Source organism: Triturus cristatus, chromosome 3_2, assembly GCF_964204655.1.
Source record: "Triturus cristatus chromosome 3_2, aTriCri1.1, whole genome shotgun sequence".
Lineage (NCBI taxonomy): Eukaryota > Metazoa > Chordata > Amphibia > Caudata > Salamandridae > Triturus > Triturus cristatus.
The window spans coordinates 302189781-302212938 of NC_140584.1; the positions used below are offsets into that span (position 1 = coordinate 302189781).

The window sequence follows — 23158 nt, forward strand, 5'->3', positions numbered from 1 at the left end:
TCCAAGATGTGGCCCACCTCTTGAAGGTCTCTGTGCCTTGGGGGCACCGTAATTCTTTATTCTTCAGGCAGACAAATCTGGTTTCCTGGTATCAGGGGGCCACTTATGTACTCAATTTAGGGGCGTCAAGGGGAGTAGTAAATGAGATACTTACTCCTGGGGTCAATACACCCCCTAGATGACCATTTTCTGTGGGGAGTAGGCATCAATCTGTCCTAGAGTTCCTAATTTCACCACAACCAAGATGATGAAATCCTAATTTTTGTATTCACTTAGCCCACCCTAGGGGTGTGACTAGCCTGGAGGTGCAACACGCCTCCTCCCATAGCTATATTCCCACCTTTCCTGGTGCCAAATGGGCTTAGAGCAGGGGGTGGAATCATTCAGATTTGAGGGAAGCCAGGCTCGCATATCAAAGGTAGTTTGCTCTTTAAAGCTCCCTGCCCTGACATGTTCATATACTATCAATCCTATTTGAAGAAGGTGTAAACACGTCCTGCCAGAGCAGGCATTGGTTCTGACCTCTAAGAGCGGGGCTCTCACCTTCTAGGGTGTCAGAAACTCTCTGGGGTGGCAGGCTGGACAGGACCAGCCAGTCAGCACACTAGAGGACTAGTAGATTTCAGAGAGTACCTCTAAAGTACCCTCTGGGTGCAGTTAGAAGTAAATCCAACACTGGAATCAGTGTGGGGTTATTAACATGAGGTGTTTGATACCAAACACCATAGATTTCAGTGAAGCCATTATGTAGCTGGGAAGCTCGTTTTGACCAGTGTCCAGTACATACTTTAAGATGGCTTCCATGCTCACTTGTAACATCCAGTAATGGAACTAGACATTACAGGGGCATATCTACTCGTGCAGATATGTCCTTACATGCTTTAGGGTTCCAAGCCTCCTGTAGGGATGACTTGCATATAGCCCATGAAGTGTCTTTGGCATGACAAAGAAGTGTGCCATGTCATATTTTCAAACATGGTTTGCACCATGTTAAGGAGCCTACAATGGCAGTCTGTGTGGAAATTGTGTATGGGTCCCTTAGGGTGGCATAAGATATGCTGCAGCCCTCTTTAGTACCCATGCCCTAGGTACCATTTACTAGGGACTTACAGGGGTCCTAAAGTCCTTTGCCAATTGTGTTACAATTAGACATTATCTTGTTTTAAGGAAGGAGCACTTGCACTGAGGTCTGGTTAGCTGCCATTCTGACACACTTTTTCCTTAACTAGAAAAAACCTCAAGTACAGGCTTACGTTTCGTTGATGTTTTGGACCTAGTTTGATAGTTCTCTTCCAACACAAGGATTCAGTATTCCGCAAGCACTGAGGATTGTACCGGATCATAAGCGGCAGTGCCTGTGGGGTACGTTGGCTATATGTCGGCATATAGCCGAAGTGGATGAGAATCCAGTATCCGTCAGATACTATTGCACCCATTCAGACCCACAGGCCAATATCCTTCAGCAATGGGGCCAATTGTTTGGGAAACAGAAGTAACAGCCAGCGTAAGTGACAAAGGCCTGTATCTTGCGATTTTGACTGGATTCCTGACAATGCAGATTGCTGTAGGATACTGGTGCTTTATAGGGTTGTTATTGCTGCTGTCCATAGCAGTGCAGAAGGTATTGGGTCTACTGAGTTTGTTACAGTTGGTATCAATTTTGGCAAATGGGCTGAGGAAGCCAGTGTTGTAAGACACCAAGAGAGATGGCAGTGTCTGTATCAGTGTTTATAAGGACGTTGTCAATATATTCACCAGACTCTATAACAAGGTACATATGAAGTATCTGATTTTGAACTTGTGGCCTGAAAGATGTTGCTCTTAGCCAGCTCCAGCTATGAAGAACCGCAGCCCCTGTTAGTTGCTGAATCCAAGGTTAGTTCCATCGTATGTCTAAGAGGCTGCCAATACTTTCTCCCACTCGCGAAGAATAATCTTCGCTTTCTGCTTCTTGCCGTCAGGCAAAAGCATGATTAGGGGTTCTATACCGGACCACATTTGACAATCAAATCTACTTATGATGCCAAGGATGTTTGCACCTTACATTTGAGTGACAGCCATAGAAAATAAGCTCTTTCTAAAGTCGCCCATTCTCCTGCCCTCTTGGTCTTGGGGGTGACTGTCCAGTGTGTATCTGGGGTGCTTGGTCTCTTTTGGGCCACTTACATGATGACAGATATTGCCTTGGAGTGCCCTACCAGGCACACCTGAGAGTTGTCTAGCACTTAGTATTCTTTTCCAGCCTTCAAATCAGCACAGCTACTATCACTGGTGTTTGCATCAGATTTAGTCCCTCTTGCCTGATGTTATCTATAATGGATATGGCCTTCACTGATTTATTTGGCTGGATCGTAAAAACTTGCAAATGATGCATTCTATTTCTGTGCATATAATTGGTAGTTCAAATTTCTTAGATGCCATTTCAGTGAGGACATGAAACCAGATGATGCCATATGGTGGCAAATCCATTGATGGTGGTGTGGGTGGTTCAGCTACCTGGAGTATGTTCCACTCACTTCAAGGCCAAATGGTAACAGAAGATCCCCCTTCTTCTACCACATCTGAATAAGGATTAGCATCATCCAATGTAAATCTGAAAGGCCCTTGTAATATATGCGCCATGAAAATTCAGGACTTGTGGCCAAGGAATTTTCATACAGTCTGGCAGAGGATCTAAATGTTGAGACTTTACAACCCAAAGGGCTATGTTCAAGGACACAGTTTGCTGTACATGTCCTTTGATGCTCCCTGGGGAGAAGGCCTGCACTGGTTGACGATCCCAATAAATCAACTGCATGCCCCAGAACAGGATCCACTTAATCACTGATGAAGTTGCATACTCTCTTGCCCACTTCTGCAGCTACAACCATAAGTAACACCGCCAATACTTTTAATAAATTAAGCCCAAATGCAAAGATTCTGCATTGATAGTTTTATTCCAAATTCATAGATTAGGATGTGTTTGCTCTATAGGTGGAAGGAGGAGTGGCTGACGTCAAAAATAAAAGGAGAAAGCTAATCTTAAACTTGCCGTTTCTAGCATACACATATCTTAAAAATTCCTTCCAGCTCAGAAGCAACCTTTGAGCTCCACCCCATATCTCAACAGCACTTTGTGGGAATAGAGTACTGAATAGATGCATTGAGTTTTGAGCTATAGCTTCATGGTATCCTCACTGTTATACACAATGCTGCCTGGCCAGACAGACTACTGCAGAGGTCGAACCATTTTGGTATACCCTCTGAACCCTTCCCACTTCAGGGTCACACTCACTCCATCATTGAGTTTAATTGCAACCTCTAGTAGCATACACTTAAGCTGGAGAAACCATGCCATGAAAAGCCAGCCCAAGCTCTCCTCCATTCCAAAAGATATAATTAGCTATATACTGAAAAATGAGTATCTGTAGAGTCATGTGATGCCTGCAATGATGCTTTTACTTCAACCATGTGTCACCAGGCAAATTATCAGCATCATCAATTTCCTGTTATGAAACCACACAACTTTTGACGCTCCTATGCTCAGTCAGCTGCTAAGTACACAAATTATCTTTACAAATCTAACAATTTTCTAATTATACAAATACAAACTCATTTTCCTGCATCTGAAAAAGAAAAAATGAAATGAAATGTTGATTCATTTGCGATTCTTAACAAGGTATTCTACCATATGAAAAAAAAGTATGAGGCAGATGTCTTTGCAGCAAATTCATCTAAGAAGAGCTTCCTTTCTTCCAGTAAAAGTAAAGCTTGATGATAAGACTCTTCAAGAAAATATTCCTTAATTTACTATATCCCTTGCGTAGCCCGCCTATCCTTTCCACCCAGAAGGGCTACCTCATCTGCAGCTCTTAAGTCCATGCAATTGGTCACAAACTTAACATCCCAGCTGCCTAATGTGCCTGCACTCCCAATTCAGAAGAAGGTATTGACGACATCTTAAGTCTGACTTCTAAACAATAGAACACCAGGTAAATGTGTCCATTGTGCACAAAATGTTACCAGACAGGTATGGCTTGGTGAGTCAGAGGTCAGTGGGGAGTCGGGGATCAGTGAGACCGTGCCTTTCATTACTGTCATAGCTTTACCAATATAGAGTACTCTGAAAAAAAGATCAGGTGTTTTAAGTGAAAAATCACTATCCAAGGCAAAATCATTTAGTACTTCCCTCTTCATACACTCTTGGAATATCATAGTATCGAGGTAATATGTCTTGAATCTCATAGTGTTCATTGACTCTGCTACTCTGATGCTCCCTTGTGAACTGGACAATCTATTGGTCTATCAATGTGACCTCTAAATGCTGAGAAAGTATCCATTAAATCGAAGGGTTATCACAAGATATGTACCTAGCATTAAGAGTGCTCCAACATGGATAGCATCCTCCTGCCATCAAGAGAATCTACCCAGTATTATCGAGCCTTTATGCAGCATCAAGCTTTTTACCAACATTAAGATCACTTTCTTCTTAAATCAAGAGCAATCCACTGACTATAGGAGATCTTTCTCCACAATTGGGAAGAAAGTTCTCATAGTAAAACAAAAAAAAGTTATCGGGGGGAATTCTTGAATTAACCTCAACCACTGGAATTTACTCTGGATGCATTCCAGTCAATTACACCACTCTAGAAACAGGCCAGTCATTTGCAGTCTTGACTGTGCCTCAAAAAGAACAAACCACCCTGAACTGACTGGACAGGTCTCCTCCAGATACGAATACAAACAACATCAAAAAGGTGTCAGTTTCGCCTTTCCTTCAAACCCACCGCCTCCCACCCTCCTTTTAAGAGCTTTTCGCTATTGCTCAGAGATCTTCCATCCAACACAGAGATCTTTCTATTCTGGAGATGTTTCTCAAACATTAAGATATTCTCTGAACACCAGAAGACTATGTTATTGATTTGATAATCTGGAACAGGCTTCAGAAAGAGGGTGGCTTAATACAGGACCTGGAACATAAGAGGGTAACAGGTTGAGAATTCTGATGAGGCACGCAAATCAAACCTCAGTAGTGGGTTTGGGGTCGGAACTTAGAAAGTGAATTAAGTATGTGAGGAGGCCCCTAAGATGTGCAGCCCAGCTCTCTGCCCTCAGATTCATTGGTGAAGAACCCACCAGGAAGAGGACACAGGCCACTGGATGCTGGTGATGAGTCACTTTACTAAGAGGCTGACCTTTTCGCTTGCCAGAATCCTTGTCACTGTTTATCCAACAACCTCAAAATCACTGTCCCAAAATGTTGTGGCTCACCGTAGAGCACTGACAGCCCGAGGGCGACATGCCCGTAGGAGACGGGCGTAAGGAACTACATATCCCAGCGCGCTTTGCGAGATGACGCTCCGACGTCATCGCGCACGGCGCGAAGACGATGAAAAGGAACTTCCGGCATCAAGCGGGTGCCGGTTATTTTGGATTTCCAGGTTCGAGTGCGGACGAGATCGAGTGCGGACGATAAGTGGCGTTCTGGTAGGGGTGCTTCGCACCAGCCTTGACTTCCCGCTGCCTGTGTCGCGCACTAGTGTGTGTGTGGTCCGTGCTAAAAATCTGAGGGTGAAATAGAACCGCTGCGGTTCCGTTGGACGCCTTTCCAAGGCATTGCGGGATCGCCCGAGCGGTGAGACATTGCACTGTGTTTATGGTAATTGCATACCAGCAACTCCAAGGATTGGAGCCTTTCCTATTTTTCCTCCTGTCAGAGGGAAACCTTCTCGGAGAACGAGAGTAGGCCCACCCGCTGGGGTTCTCTTTAGTTCACGCTATCCCAGGAGTATGGGAGTAGCGTTCTAAGTTTGTACAGAAGCCGGTGACGGAGCTGCAGGCACCGAACAGGACTTAAGCTTCGCTGCACCTCATTTGTTTATTTGAATCCAACAGGGGCGGAGAGGACTTCTGACATACGTCCTTCCCCACCCCCTGTTATACCCGAGGTTCAGGAATTGTGGTAGGTCCGTTTGTTCTGGGGATAAAGGAGAAGGAGGGGAAAAGCAAGTAGGGGTATCTTGTGGCTTAACCATGTCCTTTCTATAGGTCACGAACTGCTTTGTTCCTCGGCTCTCCAGGTCTCCCAGTCAGGAGTGCTTTCTTTCCTTTACAGGTACAGCAGGGGAAAATAGGGGAAACATTGAGTACGGGAATCTAGGGGTTGTCCTAACCGTATTGCCTTGTGCTTTTTCTTTCAGATCTCCCTCCCCGCAGTCCCCTTCCTTTCCTTCCCTCGCCTGATCACCCTTTTGTGTCTGTCATATACATACCAGACCAAGGGGCTATCGGGAGGTGGACCCCTTACAGCATCGTGCGACCCTGAGGACGTTGGACTGCGACACAAAATGCCTCCTTTCGTCTGTGTAGTGATCAAGTTAGAAGACAAAAGAGAGACTGGACACCCATTTAATATCCCACATAAACCTCCCAACGTATAATCACTAATAAGGGACAAGTCTTTTGGAATGCAGGGGTGAGTGGTATCCAAGGAAAATTAGGGTTCTAAAAAAAATTGAATGCAGTCTTGAGAGCCAGCAAGGCAATGAACCTAAAAGACTGGAGTTTTTGTATACATTTAAATAAGTGTTACAGTAAAACGTTTTTTAAGATGCTCCAAGAGCTTACAATTAGGAAGATGCCTTGCTAGATATCAATTAATCTCACCATATCCACCTTTCTAGGGTGCGTTGAAATTAAAGAATACAAAAGGAGGAAACAGCAAGTACCAGCTAAAGGTTTTCACACACGAAGATTACATGATCAGGCCTCCATATTAATAAAAAAAAATACAACACTGCACACCTGACCAGGCCATCTTCATGTGCCGCCCAATGTGTTCTCACAGGGAACCAACCTTGGTACCCCACAACAGCAGCCACACAGGAGAAAAGAGCTCTTGCTCGAGCCGCCCAACTCTTAGGGGCATGCTAAGACCTATTCATAAACCCTGCTACAAACTCAGACTCCAGGAAATGACACTCCGAACCCTCATCTGACTCCCTAGTCTCTCGGACAAAACAAATGTACACATAAGCAAATATAGCTGACCAGACACTCTTCATGAAGTGCCACGAAATTGTGTGTCTTTTGCTTTCTCGCCCTAAGTGCGCCAGGTATGCTCAGACGCAAGTCCTGGGCTCACTGAGCCACTGGAATCAAGCTATCCTGGCTGAAGAGGGGTGAAACCCCGAAACCGGTCCTAGGATGCTTGTTTCCCATCCAGGGAGGACCTGGCTTGGCAGTTCGCGCTGGACTGTTCCCATAAGGCACAGGGTCAAGACTGATTTGCATATAGCCAGGTCTTAACTGGGGTGGCATGGTGAGCAAAAGAATGATGGATTTAACCCAGATCTCTTGACTGGGGTGAATGTTTTGATTTGTTCTGCATTCCGTCCATCAATTGTGTGTCTTTTGCTTTCTCGCATGAAATCAGGTACAGCAGGACAAAGATGTTGGGATTAAACCATATTTACAGAGCTCTAAACTGACTGGCCTATCCTCAGGGGCACCACAAGTTCCCATTTTTGTTTTTAAATGATCTACTCTTGTCCACACTGATTTGCCCCGTATTTGTAGAGGGCGGGCCAGATTTACCGAGGGCATCGAACCAACCCTGGGTATGAAAAGATTCTGGTTGGGGGGGGGGGGAACAAACCACATTTAAAAAACATAGGCTTAAAAGACCAAGGTTTGCTCTAAAAGGATAGGGCGCTGAACCCTACATAACAGTCCCAATCAATTTATGACCTCTGCTAATAAATCCACAATCGCAACATTTTAAATGTCTTCCTTTCATTGTTTTCATAACTACATTCAACCCAGTAGACCCCTTCAGTACTTGCAAGTGGAGCAAATTCGGACTGGAAGTTCTGGGTGATACCAATTCCGAGCATCAAATCCCATTCCGGGTTGCTACAGAGCACAGGTTCCCTGGATAATCCCGATGCAGTAGCATGGCAGGGGAAGTGAACAAGTAGGCCCATCACAGGCATATGAAAGACTTTTATTGCCCAGCCCTTTCCGGCCGACACCAACACTCACATGAAGAAACATATTGGGCCTCACCTGACTACACCATCTTCAGCAGCGCTCCAGAAGGTGTTGGGCCACATTGGTGCTGTGACAATGCGTTTCACTCGGTTCGTGTGATCACCGAACATGTGGATGGTTTCCTTCGCAGTTAGGTCATGTACATGTACCTTGCAGTCCGCAGCCCCTGTGATCAGAATGCGGTCATCTGTCTGTGGCAGGAACTGGGGGAGTCAGAAAACAGACAAAGTCATGGTCATTACATATAAAGATTCGGCCAGCACATATTTGCCAAGTTGTATAATAGAAAGCACAAAAGAAACACTGATATTCAAGCTACTATACATTTGTGTAATGAAGGGCAGAGCGAGCAAGAGAAAGAAAGGACTGGTACAAAACCAGAGACACAATGTAAAAGGTCTGCTGTATAAGAAGTAGGTAATTAAAAGAAGCCCTGATGAGTATCCTCATTGCTGAGGAATTATATGGCTGTAAAAGTTTAATGATTAACAGATTTGGGAATTTATATAGAACTAAACATCTCACCAAGGATTTGTTTTCTTTATAGGACTAGGCAGTAATACATCTGTATATTGGAACACATTTTAAGGCATACAGCTCTGCTTTTCAAATATGGGAGGACACAAAAGAACATTTAAGATCAACCTGGCTGTTGAGTCAAACGGAATATCACTTTTGTATGGTGGGTTACATTCATTTGGGTTTCTATTGGTCTTTATTGATGTTTTTCTAAATGAATAACATAATGGGATGTTGGCAAACTCACCTATTAACTTCTCCCGTCTAAAACCCCCTTGCACAACTCTCATCTGTCACTTCTGAGTGCATCACAAACCCCCATATTCCCAATAAAGCTCTTATCATTTCTGTCTCACTGTATCATTTATTCCACTTTCATGTCCTCAAAGCCCTCCTTGAATCAAGATAGGCAGATATCCTGGTGTAAAAGACCCAGCACTCCGTTCTTTCGAGAGAGCCAGACCTCTGGGATCTGTGTTGCAATAGCTAAGCACAGATCCCCATGGTTTATCCAACTTTCGTTCCATATCTGGTGCACAATAATCCAATTTCTTGTGTAACCAAAAGCGACCCTTCCCTTTGGACTCAAATGACGGGATCTGGTTGCACGCCTTTCCCCCCCAATCCCCCAAATATGGCCAATCTAATTTGCTTACCTGCTAGCAACATTAGGAAAACAGCTTTCTATTCCCTAGCATGTAATAGGCAAGCCCCCAAAGTTGGTCTCACTAGCAATGTAATTTTAAATTAAACATAGGTTACTTGGCACAGCTTTGTACATACAGTTCGTCCATAGCATCCCTTTCCTTCATCAATCAAAGCTTTATTTCGATAAAAGACATATCATAAAAGAATACAAATTTGTTATGGAGAATAAAATAACTGAGATTAGAACAGATAAAAGATAAAAATAATATAGTTGCAAAGGGAGCAATCATAAAATGAAGGATACATTACTACACCAAACATTTCTACCCCCCGCAGGAACACTCGACAGTCTAAAAAACAACCATAAATAAATACGTTTAAAAAAAATATATCGAAGAGCGCAGAGACCTAAATCTAATCCATGACCAGCCAAGAAATTTGGCCACACCACATACGAGCAGTGCACTGATGTCTGACTGTAAAATTCTAAGTGCAACACGATAGTTTGCAGTGCCCAGCTGCCTACAGACGGGACTCAGCCATCTTGCTCGAGGGTTTTTATAGGCGGGGCACTCGAACAAAAGTTGCGCTATAGTTTCAACCTCCCCGTTGCATCATGGGCAGTTTGCAATAGTTTGATAGGGGGGTTTCCATTTACTAGAAAACTCGCGAGTAGGGAGTGTGCCAAACCTAAACTGGGTATAGAGAGTCCAATCTCTAGGTTTCTGAATAAAATCAAAATGGTGCTCCAGCCTAACCACCTGTTAATGTAAATAGAAATCCCCAGTCAAACTACCTAAGTTGGGAGTACTATACTCCAGGTTATCTATCCAGGTCCAATAGGCCTTCTTAAGATCCTTCATACACATCATATATCCTTCTCTTGATGGACAGGGCCGGTTTATGTGCCGTAGAACTAAATACTGAAGAATGAATGCAGGAGAACCTTTAATGGCCACAATCCTGCTTGGCCTAATTCCCCGAGATTTGCACCAATCAGGGTAGTATAGATATATTAGTATAGGCAGAACTAATGGTAGTGGGACAGAACTAATTGCAGTGAAGTTGTACTGTGAGCAATTTATTCTCCCCTACAAAACGCTTTTCCTTCACAATGTGGGTCTGCGTTCAAGCAGAATGGCCTAGGATAGGACTCAAGAGGGTGATGCAGCGGAGTTTACCAGCTCTACACATTCATACACACAACACTCATTTGGGCCCATAAACATTCATACAACCAATGAGCTGGTCCACTGGTCATCAATTTTGTTTACCCTAGGAAAACTTTTACACCAGTATTCTTACCATTCCTGTCTCCTGAGTAAACGCACTGTCGAAAAGATCTGGTAGTAGATTAGAATAGGGAGGAAATACAATAATGCATGTTACTTTTATTTAAAAAACCACAGACTCGGAAGGAGTTTTAAAAGTTTTATCTGAATTAATAGGAAAATAGTACGGTTAGCTCATAATCAATTAGCATTAATAAATTCTTGCAATGACAGCACCTGAGGAGAGAAAGGACAGAGAGCAAGTACGGAGCATCTACCCTTCAATTATATTTACCTAGAAATGATGTAAGGACCCCGACATCAGAGAGTCAAAGATTCAGGATCAGCTCAGGACAAGAAGGTGACCTCTTCTAGTGTAACGCCAGCGTTACACCCCTCTCTGGTGCTTCTCTCGCCGGCTCGGGCGCGTCCGGACCCCTTCCTAGATGTGCCTCCTCGGTTGTTCCGCAAATTTTCCCAAGTGTTGGATTCTTCAGTCAGATTGCGGTAAATTCGGACAGCAGCTCAGCATAGCATCAGCATCAAGTGGGTCTAACTAAATCTTACCTCTGTTATACCAAATTCAAGTGTATGATCCACCCCCAAATGTTTCAATTCCATGCTCACCCGCAATTTGATTGGGCCAAGCTGTGGGGTGAGGACATCACACCATACTAAGTGCAATATTTCTCTTTAGTCTATTTTCTAACTCTCCACCCCTTAATTTTAATACCCACAAGCTTTATTCCCACAAGCATTTCATATGTGAATCGATAAGTCTTTATACATTGTTGCTCCTTCTTCCTCTCGTAGGGTCAAGAGTTTGGTTTCTCATGTCCTTGCCGGGCTTAGGGTTTGGCAGTCGGTCAATTTACATCACTTGTTCCAGGACAAGTAGTTGTTTGTACATGTGCAGAAACCAAAAGGAAACAGAGACGTGGTCACCCTCCAAGGCCCAAATACGAACTATTAATAAAGTCAGAAAAGAACATGTTAGAATACAATTTAAATGAATTCACTGTATACCACTTACTTCTACACTAACCCCATTTACTTAATAAATCTTTTGCATTAATAGCTTAGTAGTACGTGCATAGGTTAGTTTCAGCACAGCATGTGCGTTAATGCGTTACTTTTAAAGCGGCCATATAAGAAGCTAATGCGCAGCTGCAGAGTTCCCCCCCCAAGCGACAGAAAACGTCATACTACGTAGATTTAGTAGACGCATGCGTAGTAGAATTCCCGCGTTTTAGCGGCCATTTTTAAGACACTCTGGTTATTCATTAGTGCAAGCAACATATATCGATATCCTCCCTGCGTCGCAGACCCGTCTTCACCCACACTCATTCATACATTTCTCATTGGTGGGGCCCATAACACCAACACTCACACAATCTAATCAAGAGTCCGCACACAGGAGGGATGAGTGATTCAAGCGCCGGACATGTGGGAAAAACACCTTATAACCTATAGGGAAGGAAAAGTCATTTACAAAATATACATTAATGCCCTTTCGCCTATAGATCCTTAATCCTAAAACATCAAGGCACTCCTCACACTTCGGTCAAAGGACCAAATTTGTTGGATTGGTTGATGGCGATTTAGAACCAGCTTAAATACATTTAAGACCTCAGAATCTATTTCTCAAATGAAACTCACAACTCATGAATTCTCGTTAATCAATAATTGTTTATCTAAAATTTCATAATGATTTAGTTCGCATTTGTCTCGTCAAAGTTTAGAAAGTTTTATATCAAATTTTTAATAAATCGCAGAACTTCATATTTACCTGATCTGGCTATCTGGAGTCCTCTAATTCATTTGCTCTGTATAATCTGTCATAAATTGTCCGAAAGCAAGCCAAAGCTCAAAGTTCTTTGATCGGCAAAGGACCAGAGTCGTGCCCATAGATTTAGGAAAAGTTTGCAGTCACCAGATGATCAGGCAGCATCCGGACCTTTGTAGATGCAACAACATGCGATCGTAAGCGTTCGTGGGGTTCGTTCATTCATGAGCGAGCGTTCGAGAGCCTCTCTATTCTATTACCCCCTTTTTTATAAAACAATGAAGTAAAGATGATACAATTTAATAATTTAGGACAGTCGTGATTGGCTGGTTGAGATCGTCCGATGTCAGTTTTAAGTTTTAGTTCAGTTCAAGGGGTGAGGTCATAAGTAAGTCCAAAGTCGGCTCCTTCCGTTTTTTTGTAAGGTTGATTGTTCTCTAGTTTTTGGCAGGATTCCCATGCTATATCCATGACCGGGGACATTCGGTACAGAGGTTGTCACGAGGTTTAGGAGATTTCTTTGCACCTGCACAGCTCACTCCGCGCCTCGTGGAACAGTGGCCACTTCGTCGTGTGGTGTCAGCGGCCATCTTGGATTTAGGCCCAAATGCTAACTTAAGCGAAACAAACACAAAAGAATATTTAATACATAGAAACCATAAATCTAATGTTAAAGCCCTTACTAATCCCTTTATGTGCTAGTATTTATCTAGCATATAGCAACAATTAAACCATTATATTCACCTCTTCGGTCCTCCTCTTGGGCAACATACAAAAGCAACATATATCATGCAGTATTTTAATTACCACTTATACTACTGTTAATATGCGTACAGATTTTAGTCATAAAGGTTATTTTAGCCATGCAAATGCAAATCCCACGTGTAATTTTAATATTAATAATGTTGGTTAATAAACATGCAAACTTCTTTAATAATATTATAGTTGAGATTATTTAATTAGTACTTTCATGCAGAATAGGGGAGGTATACAAAATTTTGTTCTACCCGCTCCTTCAATCCTTTCATTCTTTCATAGATATTTCCCTTCAATTCTTCAAGTCGTATTTCTTCTAATTTTCTTTTTCTACCTTTCTCATTCACTTCGTACCTTTTTCTTTATCCACTGCATTTGCGACAACACATTATCATCAAAACCAGCAAAGTTATGCCCATGATTGGCAATAATACTTAACCTAAAATACCTTTACCTATATTAGAAATCCAACTACTAATGGTGGAAAAACTATTTGTTATTTTCTTCCATACACTGTCAACCTCCAGTGGTTTCAGTTCTTCTTCCAAATGTGTAATATTTTTAATATATCTTCCAATTTCTACACTATTGTCAGGTATATACGTGCAACAATGTTGCGCTTTCAGCATTTTACAGACTCCACCCTCTTTTGCCAATAAGATATCAAGGGCAAGTCGATTTTGCAAAGCCATAGATCTGACAGCAACTAATTCTGTTGACAATTGACAGATTTTTTGAGAATTTAGCAGAACCCCCACTGAAGGTATCAATGCACCAAATAGAACACCTACTATTTCAGAAAAACTAGCTCTTTTATATCTTGTTAGTCCACTACCGTCATTATTGCTTCCAGTGATTCTTTTAACATGATAAACTTTAGGGAATACTATTCCGAAATGGCAACTCCCGTACCAATGATCAGGCAACCTAAAATAGGCTTTGTTTCCACAAATATAATAAATTCCAGGGAATACTGGAGCAGTTCCTCCTTTAAGTCCCCAACCCCCAATTACTTAGAAGTTATGTTCACATTCACATTCACTGGAACCCATAAATACGTTGTTATATTCTGTTTAAAGTCTATGGAGACAGATTTCCCCTTTCTTTTCAAAGTCTAGAGACATAGCAGCATGAGTCTTGTCAGTTACTAAAAGGTCTTCCCTTTGAGCCCATTTAGGTATCTGAGGTTTCGGTTCAGAGGCCCTTCTTTGGAAATCCGGTCTCCTGTTTTCTACTAAATTCAAATATATATCTTCTTCTTCAGGCAATTTACAGGTTGTGTTTATGTGCATCAGCTATATCTATTGCCTTCATTGTTAGGAAGTATTCACCCATGAATTGTGAGTCTCTAGTACTAATGACAGGGTTCATGCTCTTTCGCATTGGAACTTCTGAAAATACTACATCTACAATCGAATAATAATACTGCAGTTTTCCAGTTCTATAAAATAAACTAGCTAGTACACTACATGAAATTCGATAAGTCAAGCGTAAATGATGATAAATTACCCCTTCAGCTACTGAGCTTGGCAATTCATACAAACGTAACAATCACTAACTTTCATGGTTTCTACATAATGTACTAAGATTTGCAAACACATTTAAATCAGTTTCATTTTTATCTACAGCGTGGTGTAAATCTGGCTCATCTGGTGTATCTAAGTCTACTCTATCTCCTTTAATGTTTGCAACTTCTGTATGTGTGTTAGTACTATTCTGTTTGTCAGTAATCATCAGATAGGGAATAGCTATTGCTAATATCACCCATATTATAAGGGCTAATATTAAACTACATATACAGATCCTATAACACTTCTTTATACAGCTTTGCTTTGGGTTCCCAGTAACTTTGTCATCAGACATTTTTGATCAAGAAGATTTGTCTCTTCTTTAATTCAGAACCTGGTAAGAGATAACACCCTGAGCGTCTTCTCCCTTTCAAGTCGGTTTCACTTCTTCCTCAATTTGCTCAACATTCAGCACTTCATCACTTTCTTCATTTAAATAGAGGTTTTCAAAGTCTTCAAGAATAACATACGTCCATTCAGGACCCTTGAACTTATTATTCAATGTCTTCAATCTTTGACTCCTCCGCTTTGGTATTAGCTTGGAAGGTCCAGATTGACTAGTTACTTCATTTACTTGATCAGGTTCTTCATTGATTGTCTTAAGTCGATATCTCAGTTGCTTGACAATTCTTGGACAATTATCACCTTTTCGACTTTTCTTAAACTTCACTGCACTGCCAGGTTCTTCAAGACTCTTCTTATTTTCTTTAGACTTTGGCACAACTTGATCAGCTTCGTCTTCAGATTTCCTCTCGATCTGCCCTTGTCCAGGGCTTATTATTTTACCTGTTCTGCCTGGATGGGTTCATCTACCTTAATCTGACCCTGTTCAAGATTATTGTTGTCTGGTTTTTCTTCTGTATCCTGAACTTGTGGTTCTATGCCTATCTGGTCCTGTTCAGGTCTTTTTACCTTTTGACCTTCTTCTACCTGAACGTTTTCTTTAAATCCTAATTGTTCCCTCCTCATACTCTGGAATGTTGCTTTCAGTTTCTTCTGTCTGAGTATATTGTTCTTTCCTTAGCTGCTCCTGCTCAGGCTCCCTATCAGTCGTTTCCCTATTTTCCTGAGCGACTTCTGCTATACCTGACTGGTCCTCACTCTTCTCCTGTCTGTCTAACTGGGTTTGACTTCTAGTTCTTATAAGTACTTCAGGTATGTCCACCACTGGGATCCAGTCGTCCTGATGGGTGCTCGGTTGATCTTGGGCAGCCACTTCAGGATCTTCTATAGGAAGTTCTTCAGCAGTACAACCTTCAGCAACATCAATTTCTCGCTTCAATTGAAACTCTTCTCCTTCAGGAGCTGGTACCCTTTTGGTATGGCTTGCATGAATCCAATTAGGCAACCCTGCACACTTTACAGCGGTTGAGGTAGTCAATACAACTTGATGCGGTTTATCCCACCTTGGTGCCAGGTACGATTCTCGAGTGCGATTCTTCACAACTACCCAGTCACCAGGATTCAAATCATGCGAGTGGCTCAGCTGTCTGTTGAAAGCGTCTTCCCCAACCTGATGAGAGATAGAACGCACTGTCAGCCAACTCTTTGCAATACTCCAAAACCAAGTCATCAGTTATATTCAACAGCTTGTGTCCTGGTACACATGCTTGTCTCATTGCTCTTCCCAGGAGTATTTCATGGGGACTCAATCCAGTGTTTCTGTCTGGAATACTTCTGAGTCCCATCAGAACAAGAGGCAAAGCATCAGGCCATTCCAGTGGAGTGGATGCACACACCTTTCAGAGTCTTGACTTGATTGTGCCATTCATTGTTCTACCACTCCAGAAGCCTCTGGACAGTAAGCACAGTGCAATTTTTGTTCAACTTTGAACGCTTCACAGATTAGTCGAATTATTTCATTATTAAAATGAGACCCTCTATATCCGATTCAATCGTTACTGGAAAACCAAATCTGGGAATGAGTTCTCTTAATAAAAGTTTGTCCACTGTCAAGCTGTCATTTCTTCGGGTCGAGTATGCCTCCACCCACTTTGAAAATAAACTATGACAAGCACGTATTTCAACCCTCGAAAAGCAGGCAATTGAATGAAATCTAATTGGGATCTCACAAAGGACCTTCTGCCTTTCCAATCTTTCCCATGCAGACCACAGTTTTCCTGCCAGGGTTAATTTGTTGACATATTAAACATCTCTGGCAAAGGCTCTCTGCTACATTCCTGAACTTTGCGTTAAATCAATCTTGTCTGAAAAGTCGAATCATTGCATCCCTGCCCACAGGTGTGTCTTCATGATACATTCTAGCCATTGGTGCAAACATAATGTCTGGCATGACTGGTCTGCCATCATAACAAACCCACATACCATCTTCTGCCCTTCTTTGACATCCTATTTTCACCCACTCTTCCTTTTCTCTCATGTCTACTGCGTCCTGCAGATCTTTCCCCTCCTCTCAGGTTCCCACTCCTGCAAGTAGCATAAGTTGGCAGCTGATTCCACAAGTTATGATTTTCTTATTTAAGGCAATCTTATGCCTTGCACAATGTTGGGAAACCTGGTCAGAATATCGGTTACCGGCTGTCACATTGTCGTTTCCAGACTCGTGAGCAGCACACTAAACCACGGCCACCCCTCTTGGTAATTGAATTGCCTCCAGTAATTCTTTCACAAAAACTCAATTTTTAATAGGAGTCCCTGAAGAAGTCAGGAAATCCCTCTGCATCCACAATTGGCCAAAATCATGCACAACCCCATAACCATATTGACTGTCTGTAAGGAATATGCTACTTACCAGTATGCATCTGTTCTTGGCATGTAGAGCTGCAGATCTATACACTGTGCATAGATCGCCATCTGGTGTTGGGCCCGGATGTTTGCAGTTTGTTTTTGTTCTTGGACAGTCTTTGGAAGTCACGAGTTCGGTGACTCCTCCTTCGGTCCGTACTGCGCATGGGCTTCGGCTCCATCCTCAGATTGTTTTTCGCCAGCAGGGAAAAGATGGAGCGTAGTGATAATAGTAAAGAAACCCATGTGTGTTGTATCTAAATAAGATAGACTGGAACGGATACAGGTAGCCGGGGAGGCGTGTATAGATCTGCAGCTCTACATGCCAAGAACAGATGCATACTGGTAAGTAGCATATTCCGTTCGAGGCATATGAGCTGCAGATTATACACTGTGCATAGATTATATAGCAGTACCCAACCCTAGCGGCGACCACTGGTATCCGTTGCAGTGGTTTGAAACAGTGTCTTTAGTACAGCCTGGCCCACACTAGCTTGTTGTTTGGAGTGCACGTCTACACAGTAATGTTTTGTGAAGGTGTGCGGTGTTGACCATGTGGCTGCTTTGCAGAGGTCATCTAAGGGTATGTTACCTAGAAGAGCCACAGAAGCCCCTATCTTTCTTGTAGAGTGGGCTTTAGGTGGAACAGATAATGTTCTTTTTGCTTTGTGATAGCAAATTTGTATACACTTTACAATCCACCTAGCTATCCCTGATTTTGAGATGGGGTTGCCTTTATGCGGTGGAGAGAAGGAGACAAACAACTGTTTAGTCTTTCTGAAAGGTTGCGTTCTTTGTATGTAGTACAGTAAAGCCCTTTTAACATCAAGTGTATGTAGAGCCCTTTCCGCAACAGATTGAGGTTGCGAGAAAAAAAACGGTAATTCCACCGATTGATTAAGATGGAAGGGGGAAATGACCTTGGGCAGAAATTCTGGATTTGTGCGAAGTATCACCTTGCTGTGATGTATCTGTAAAAAGGGTTCTTGTATAGTGAACGCTTGTATCTCGCTAACCCTTCTAAGGGAAGTGATAGCTACGAGGAAAGCTGTTTTCCAAGTCAGGAACTGTAGCTCACATTTATGCATTGGTTCGAAAGGCGGACCCATTAGCCTTGTAAGAACTACGTTTAGATTCCACACAGGTGAGGGTGGTGCCCTGGGCAGAATTACTCTTTTAAGGCCTTCCATGAAGGCTTTAATAGCAGGCACTCTGAAAAGTGATAAATGCTGTCTGTTTTGCAGGTAAGCAGCAATTGCTGCTAGGTGTAGACGGATGGATGAGTACGCCAGGTTACACCTTTGAAGATGGAGCAGATAGCATATGATGTGCTGTATGGATACATCTAAAGGGTTGATTGTATTGTTACGGCAGTAAACAACAAATCTCTTCCACTTTGCGGCATAGCATGCTCGAGTGGTAGGACGTCTGGCTTCCTTGATAATGTTCATGCAATCAGGGGGAAGGTTAAGGTATCCAAATTCTAAGATTTCAGGAGCCAGATCGCAAGGTTGAGCTGAGCTGGGTCCGGGTGCCTGATTTCTCCATGGTTCTGGGTTAGGAGGTATGGGGACAGGTGCAGTTTTTGATGTGGCACCACCGAGAGCTGTAGTAGTGTGGTGTACCACGGCTGCCTGGCCCATGATGGAGCTACCAGAATGAGTGTGAGGGAGTGCTGTTGTAGCTTCCTTACCACTAATGGAATTAGCAGGAGAGGTGGAAAGGCGTATGCAAATTTGCCTGACCAGTTCATCCATATCGCATTGCCTTTGCACAATGGGTGTGGGTATCTGGCGGCGAAGCTTGGGCATTTTTTGTTTTCGTGGGTGGCGAAGAGGTCTATCTGAGGATGCCCCCACTTGTGAAAGAATGGGTGAAGAACTTGTGGATGCAGTTCCCATTTGTGCATTTGCTGCGTTTGTCTGCTGAGCAGATCTGCCATGGTGTTTTGTATACCTGGGACGTGTTGTGCCAGGAGAAAGATTTTTTGTGGGATTGCCCATCTCCATATGCTCTGTGCTAAGCGAGAGAGCTGGGGAGAGTGTGTGTCCCCCCCTGTTTTTGAATATAATACATTGCAGTCATATTGTCTGTGCAAATGAGGACTGCCTTGGCTGAGATTTGTTTCTGAAACGATTTCAGGGCTAGAAAGATCGCCAATAACTCCAGATGGTTCATGTGGAGTAACCTCTGTTGTGGCGTCCATACACCTTGTACTGTGAGGTGTAATAGGTGCGCTCCCCAGCCGGAGAGCGATGCGTCTGTTGTTAGAATCACCTGAGGAACCGGGTCCAGGAACGGTCGCCCTTTGGAAAGGTTTGTGGTGTTCCACCACTGCAGAGAGCGATGGGTGCAACCGTCCACCAACACCAGATCCGTCAGCTGTCCCTGGGCCTGGTTCCACTGGCGTGCTAGGCACTCTTGGAGTGGACGCATGTGAAGTCTTGCATGAGGCACTATGAAGATGCAAGATGCCATCATCCCTATTAGTTTCATGAACACTCTTGCTGGGAGAGAGTGCTGAAGGAGGAATCTTTGGCGCAAGGCTTGTATGCTTGCGATTCTGGCTGAGTTGGGATAGGCTATGGCTTTTGAGGTGTCTATAGTGGCACCGAGGTATTGCTTTGTGTGAGACGGTATCAAGTGGGACTTTTGGTGGTTCACCGTGAAGCCAAGCTGGTGGAGTAGTTGGATGGTAGTGTTTGTATGCTGCACACACTGGTGGTAGGACGCGGCTTTTATGAGCCAGTCGTCCAGGTAGGGGAAGACGTGAATGTTTTGTCTTCTGAGGTGTGCCGCCACTACTGCCAGGCATTTGGTAAACACCCGTGGTGCGGTTGTGACCCCGAAGGGGAGAACCTTGAACTGATAATGTTGGCCGTCCACCACAAATCTGAGGTACTTTCTGTGAGCAGGGTGTATTGGAATATGAAAGTATGCGTCTTTCAAATCCAGTGTAGTGAGAAAGTCGTCCTGACAGAGGAGTGGGAGAACTTGTTGGAGAGTTACCATGTGAAAATGGTCTGAATGGATATATGCATTTAGAGGCCGGAGGTCTAGAATGGGCCGTAGGGTCTCGTCTTTCTTTGGTATCAGAAAGTACAGAGAGTAGACCCCTAAATTTTGCTGATTGACGGGGACCTGCTCTATAGCTTGTTTTTGCAGGAGGGAGAGTACCTTGTTTCAGAAGTGTGGTATGTTCTTGTAACATCGCACGGTGTCTGGGTGGAATATTTGGGGGGAGTAGAAGTTAGTTCGAGACAGTACCCTGACCGAATAATTTGGGTCACCCATTTGTCTGATGTTATGGTCTCCCAGGTTTGAAGGAAGTCTTGTAGTCTGCCCCCGACCGGAGTGGAATGGTCTGGGGGAGCGGGTGAAAGTCATTGTGTGGGCGGTGTGGCAGAACGGGCGGTGTTGGTTTTGCCCCTGCCTTTATTATTATTTCCTCAATATCCACCTCTTTGATAGCCCTTTGTGAAGGTATTCTGAGGAGGGGACTTATAGGACGTGGAGGCGTTATCGGAAGAGTAACCTCTGCCAGAGCCTCGAAAGGAGGAACGGCGAAAGGAGCGTCTAGGGGTGTGTGATTGTAGTGCTCCCATAGACTTCGCCGTATCTGTATCCTTCTTCATTTTTTCCAGGGCTTCGTCTACTTTTGGGCCAAATAAGTGTTGTTGGTCAAAAGGATGGTTCAATATAGATGCTTGGACCTCTGGTTTAAAGCCTGAGATCCTGAGCCAGGCTTGGCGGCGAAGCAGAACACTGGTGTTTATAGCCCTGGAAGCTGGGTCTGCTGCGTCAAGTGCACATTTAATAGAGGTGTTGGTAATAATCTTTCCCTCTTGTATCAGTTCATGAGCCTTATTTTTATATTTCTCTGGCGGATGTTGCATGAGAACCTCCAGCTCATCATAGTGCGCTCTGTCGTACCGCGCCAGCAGCGCCTGCGTGTTGGCGATTAGCCACATATTGGCAGCTTGCGAGGCAGTGCGTTTGCCTGACGCATCTAGGAGCTTGGACTCCTTATCGGGTGGTGGAGCCTCACCAGATGACTGAGAATTGGAGCGCTTCCTAGCTGTGGATACCACTAATGAGTCTAGGGGCGCAGGTCCTTTAATATAGGCAGGATCTGTGGGGGCTGCCTTGTATTTCTTTTCTATTCTGGGGTTTAAGACCCTAGCTCTCACGGGGTCTTTGAAAACCTTTGTCGCATGTTTGGTCACCCCTTTAAGCATGGGTAATATAGCGGTGGATTTATCTGCTATGTCAAACGTGTCAAGTAGGAAGCCTTCCTCAACTGGATCACTGTGTAACTCCACCCCATGATAATGTGCCGCCCGTTGTAAGAGGTGGTGGAACCCCAGGGAGTCCTCTGGTGGAGTTGGCCTGGATGGATAAAGATCATCCTGAGGCACATCTGGGACATCTGGATTGTGATAATCCTCCCATGGGTCTGGTGTTCCCGGAGGAGTGGGGTCCTGCGGGGCATCTGTTGGATCATAGTATGGATCCCCTTGGTCATCAGGGTCTGGAGACGGGGTTGGAGAGCGATGAGGCAAGGGTGGAGAAGGTGGGGGCGGAGATGGAGGGAGTGGAGGAGGTGGAGGTGGTGGGGAGGGTACTCTGAATGGGGATGTGGCAGAGTCCTTCCGTTTTGGCGGTGGAGGAGGAGTTGGCTTGTCTAAATGTCTTTTCTTGGAAGACAAAGTTAAATGGCCAGTCTTTGGATCCTTTGTTAAAGTCTTTTGAAGATGATCTGGCGTGAAAAGCTCCTCCGGCACCGATTCCTCTATCGGTGCCGATGTTTTCGGAACCGACGGCTTCGTTGGTTTATCCGCGCCATGCTTTCTCGGGGCCTCCGATTTTTTGTTCGGCGCCGAGGCAGGCTTCGACACGGAAGCGTCGGTGCCGAGGGATTTATGTTTGGTCCTCACCGAGAGGCCAGGTTTCGACACCGATGGCTTCGGAACGGAGCTTGGTGTGGTTTTCTTCGGTGCCGAAGGGTGTTTTTCGGCGTCGCTAGGAGGCTGGCTCGAGCCCGAGCCGCCAGGAGACTTGTGATGCATTTTCACCGGGCCCGAAGGTGGGGTGATGGAAGCAGTATGCTTGGTTTTCCCTAGGCCCAGAGGCGAAGGGGTAACCGGAGTCTCTTTCGGTATGGGCGCGGGAGGGGGTAGAGTACTCACGACCCTCTGCGCCGGTGTGATCTCATCCACGTCGGAGTCGTCGGCCTCGGAAGCGCTGACGACATCGTCCTCCTGTTCGGTGTGCTGCTGTCCCGAAGCTCCGGTGTCTTCTCCGAAGATGTCAGGTGGAGCAGAGGTCGAGGAGTGCGCCATGGTGCGTCGAGCTCGTCGATCCCGAATAGTCTTTTTCGATCGAAAAGACTTGCAGGCGGGGCAGTCTCGGGCCTCGTGTTCGGGAGAGAGGCAGAGGTTGCACACCTGATGGAGATCGGTGTGTGGAAATTTAGACCCACATTTTGGGCACTTCTTGAAGGGAGTCCTTTCCATCGGCCGAGACCAGAGTCGAGATAGGCCCGAAGGCCGCTGCCGATGCCTGGAATCGAGGAAGTGCCGAAGAGAGAGATGAAGAAGCCGATTTCTGAAGAATCTCGATGGACGAGGATTTTTCGTCGAAGGTCGAACTGGAAAGGTTCGAAGCCGGAGCACGAAGTATCACATCCGAGCCCGATGGCGGAAAAAAACATTCTGAGGATGGAGCCGAAGCCCATGCGCAGTACGGAACGAAGGAGGAGTCACCAAACTCGTGACTTCCAAAGACTGTCCAAGAACAAAAACAAACTGCAAACATCCGGGCCCAACACCAGA

The 23158-nt window shown here is 44.4% G+C and overlaps 1 protein-coding gene across 9 annotated transcripts in view; it reads right to left on the reverse strand.

The window, feature by feature from the left end:
- WDTC1 (WD and tetratricopeptide repeats 1) overlaps nucleotides 1–23158 on the reverse strand; it is a 475018-nt gene that overhangs the window by 302852 nt on the left and 149008 nt on the right. For all 9 annotated transcript variants that reach the window (XM_085647700.1, XM_085647694.1, XM_085647701.1 and 6 more), the window contains one exon: nucleotides 8047–8234. In XM_085647700.1, coding sequence (XP_085503826.1) covers nucleotides 8047–8234 — 188 coding nt within the window. The remainder of the gene's footprint in view (nucleotides 1–8046; nucleotides 8235–23158) is intronic.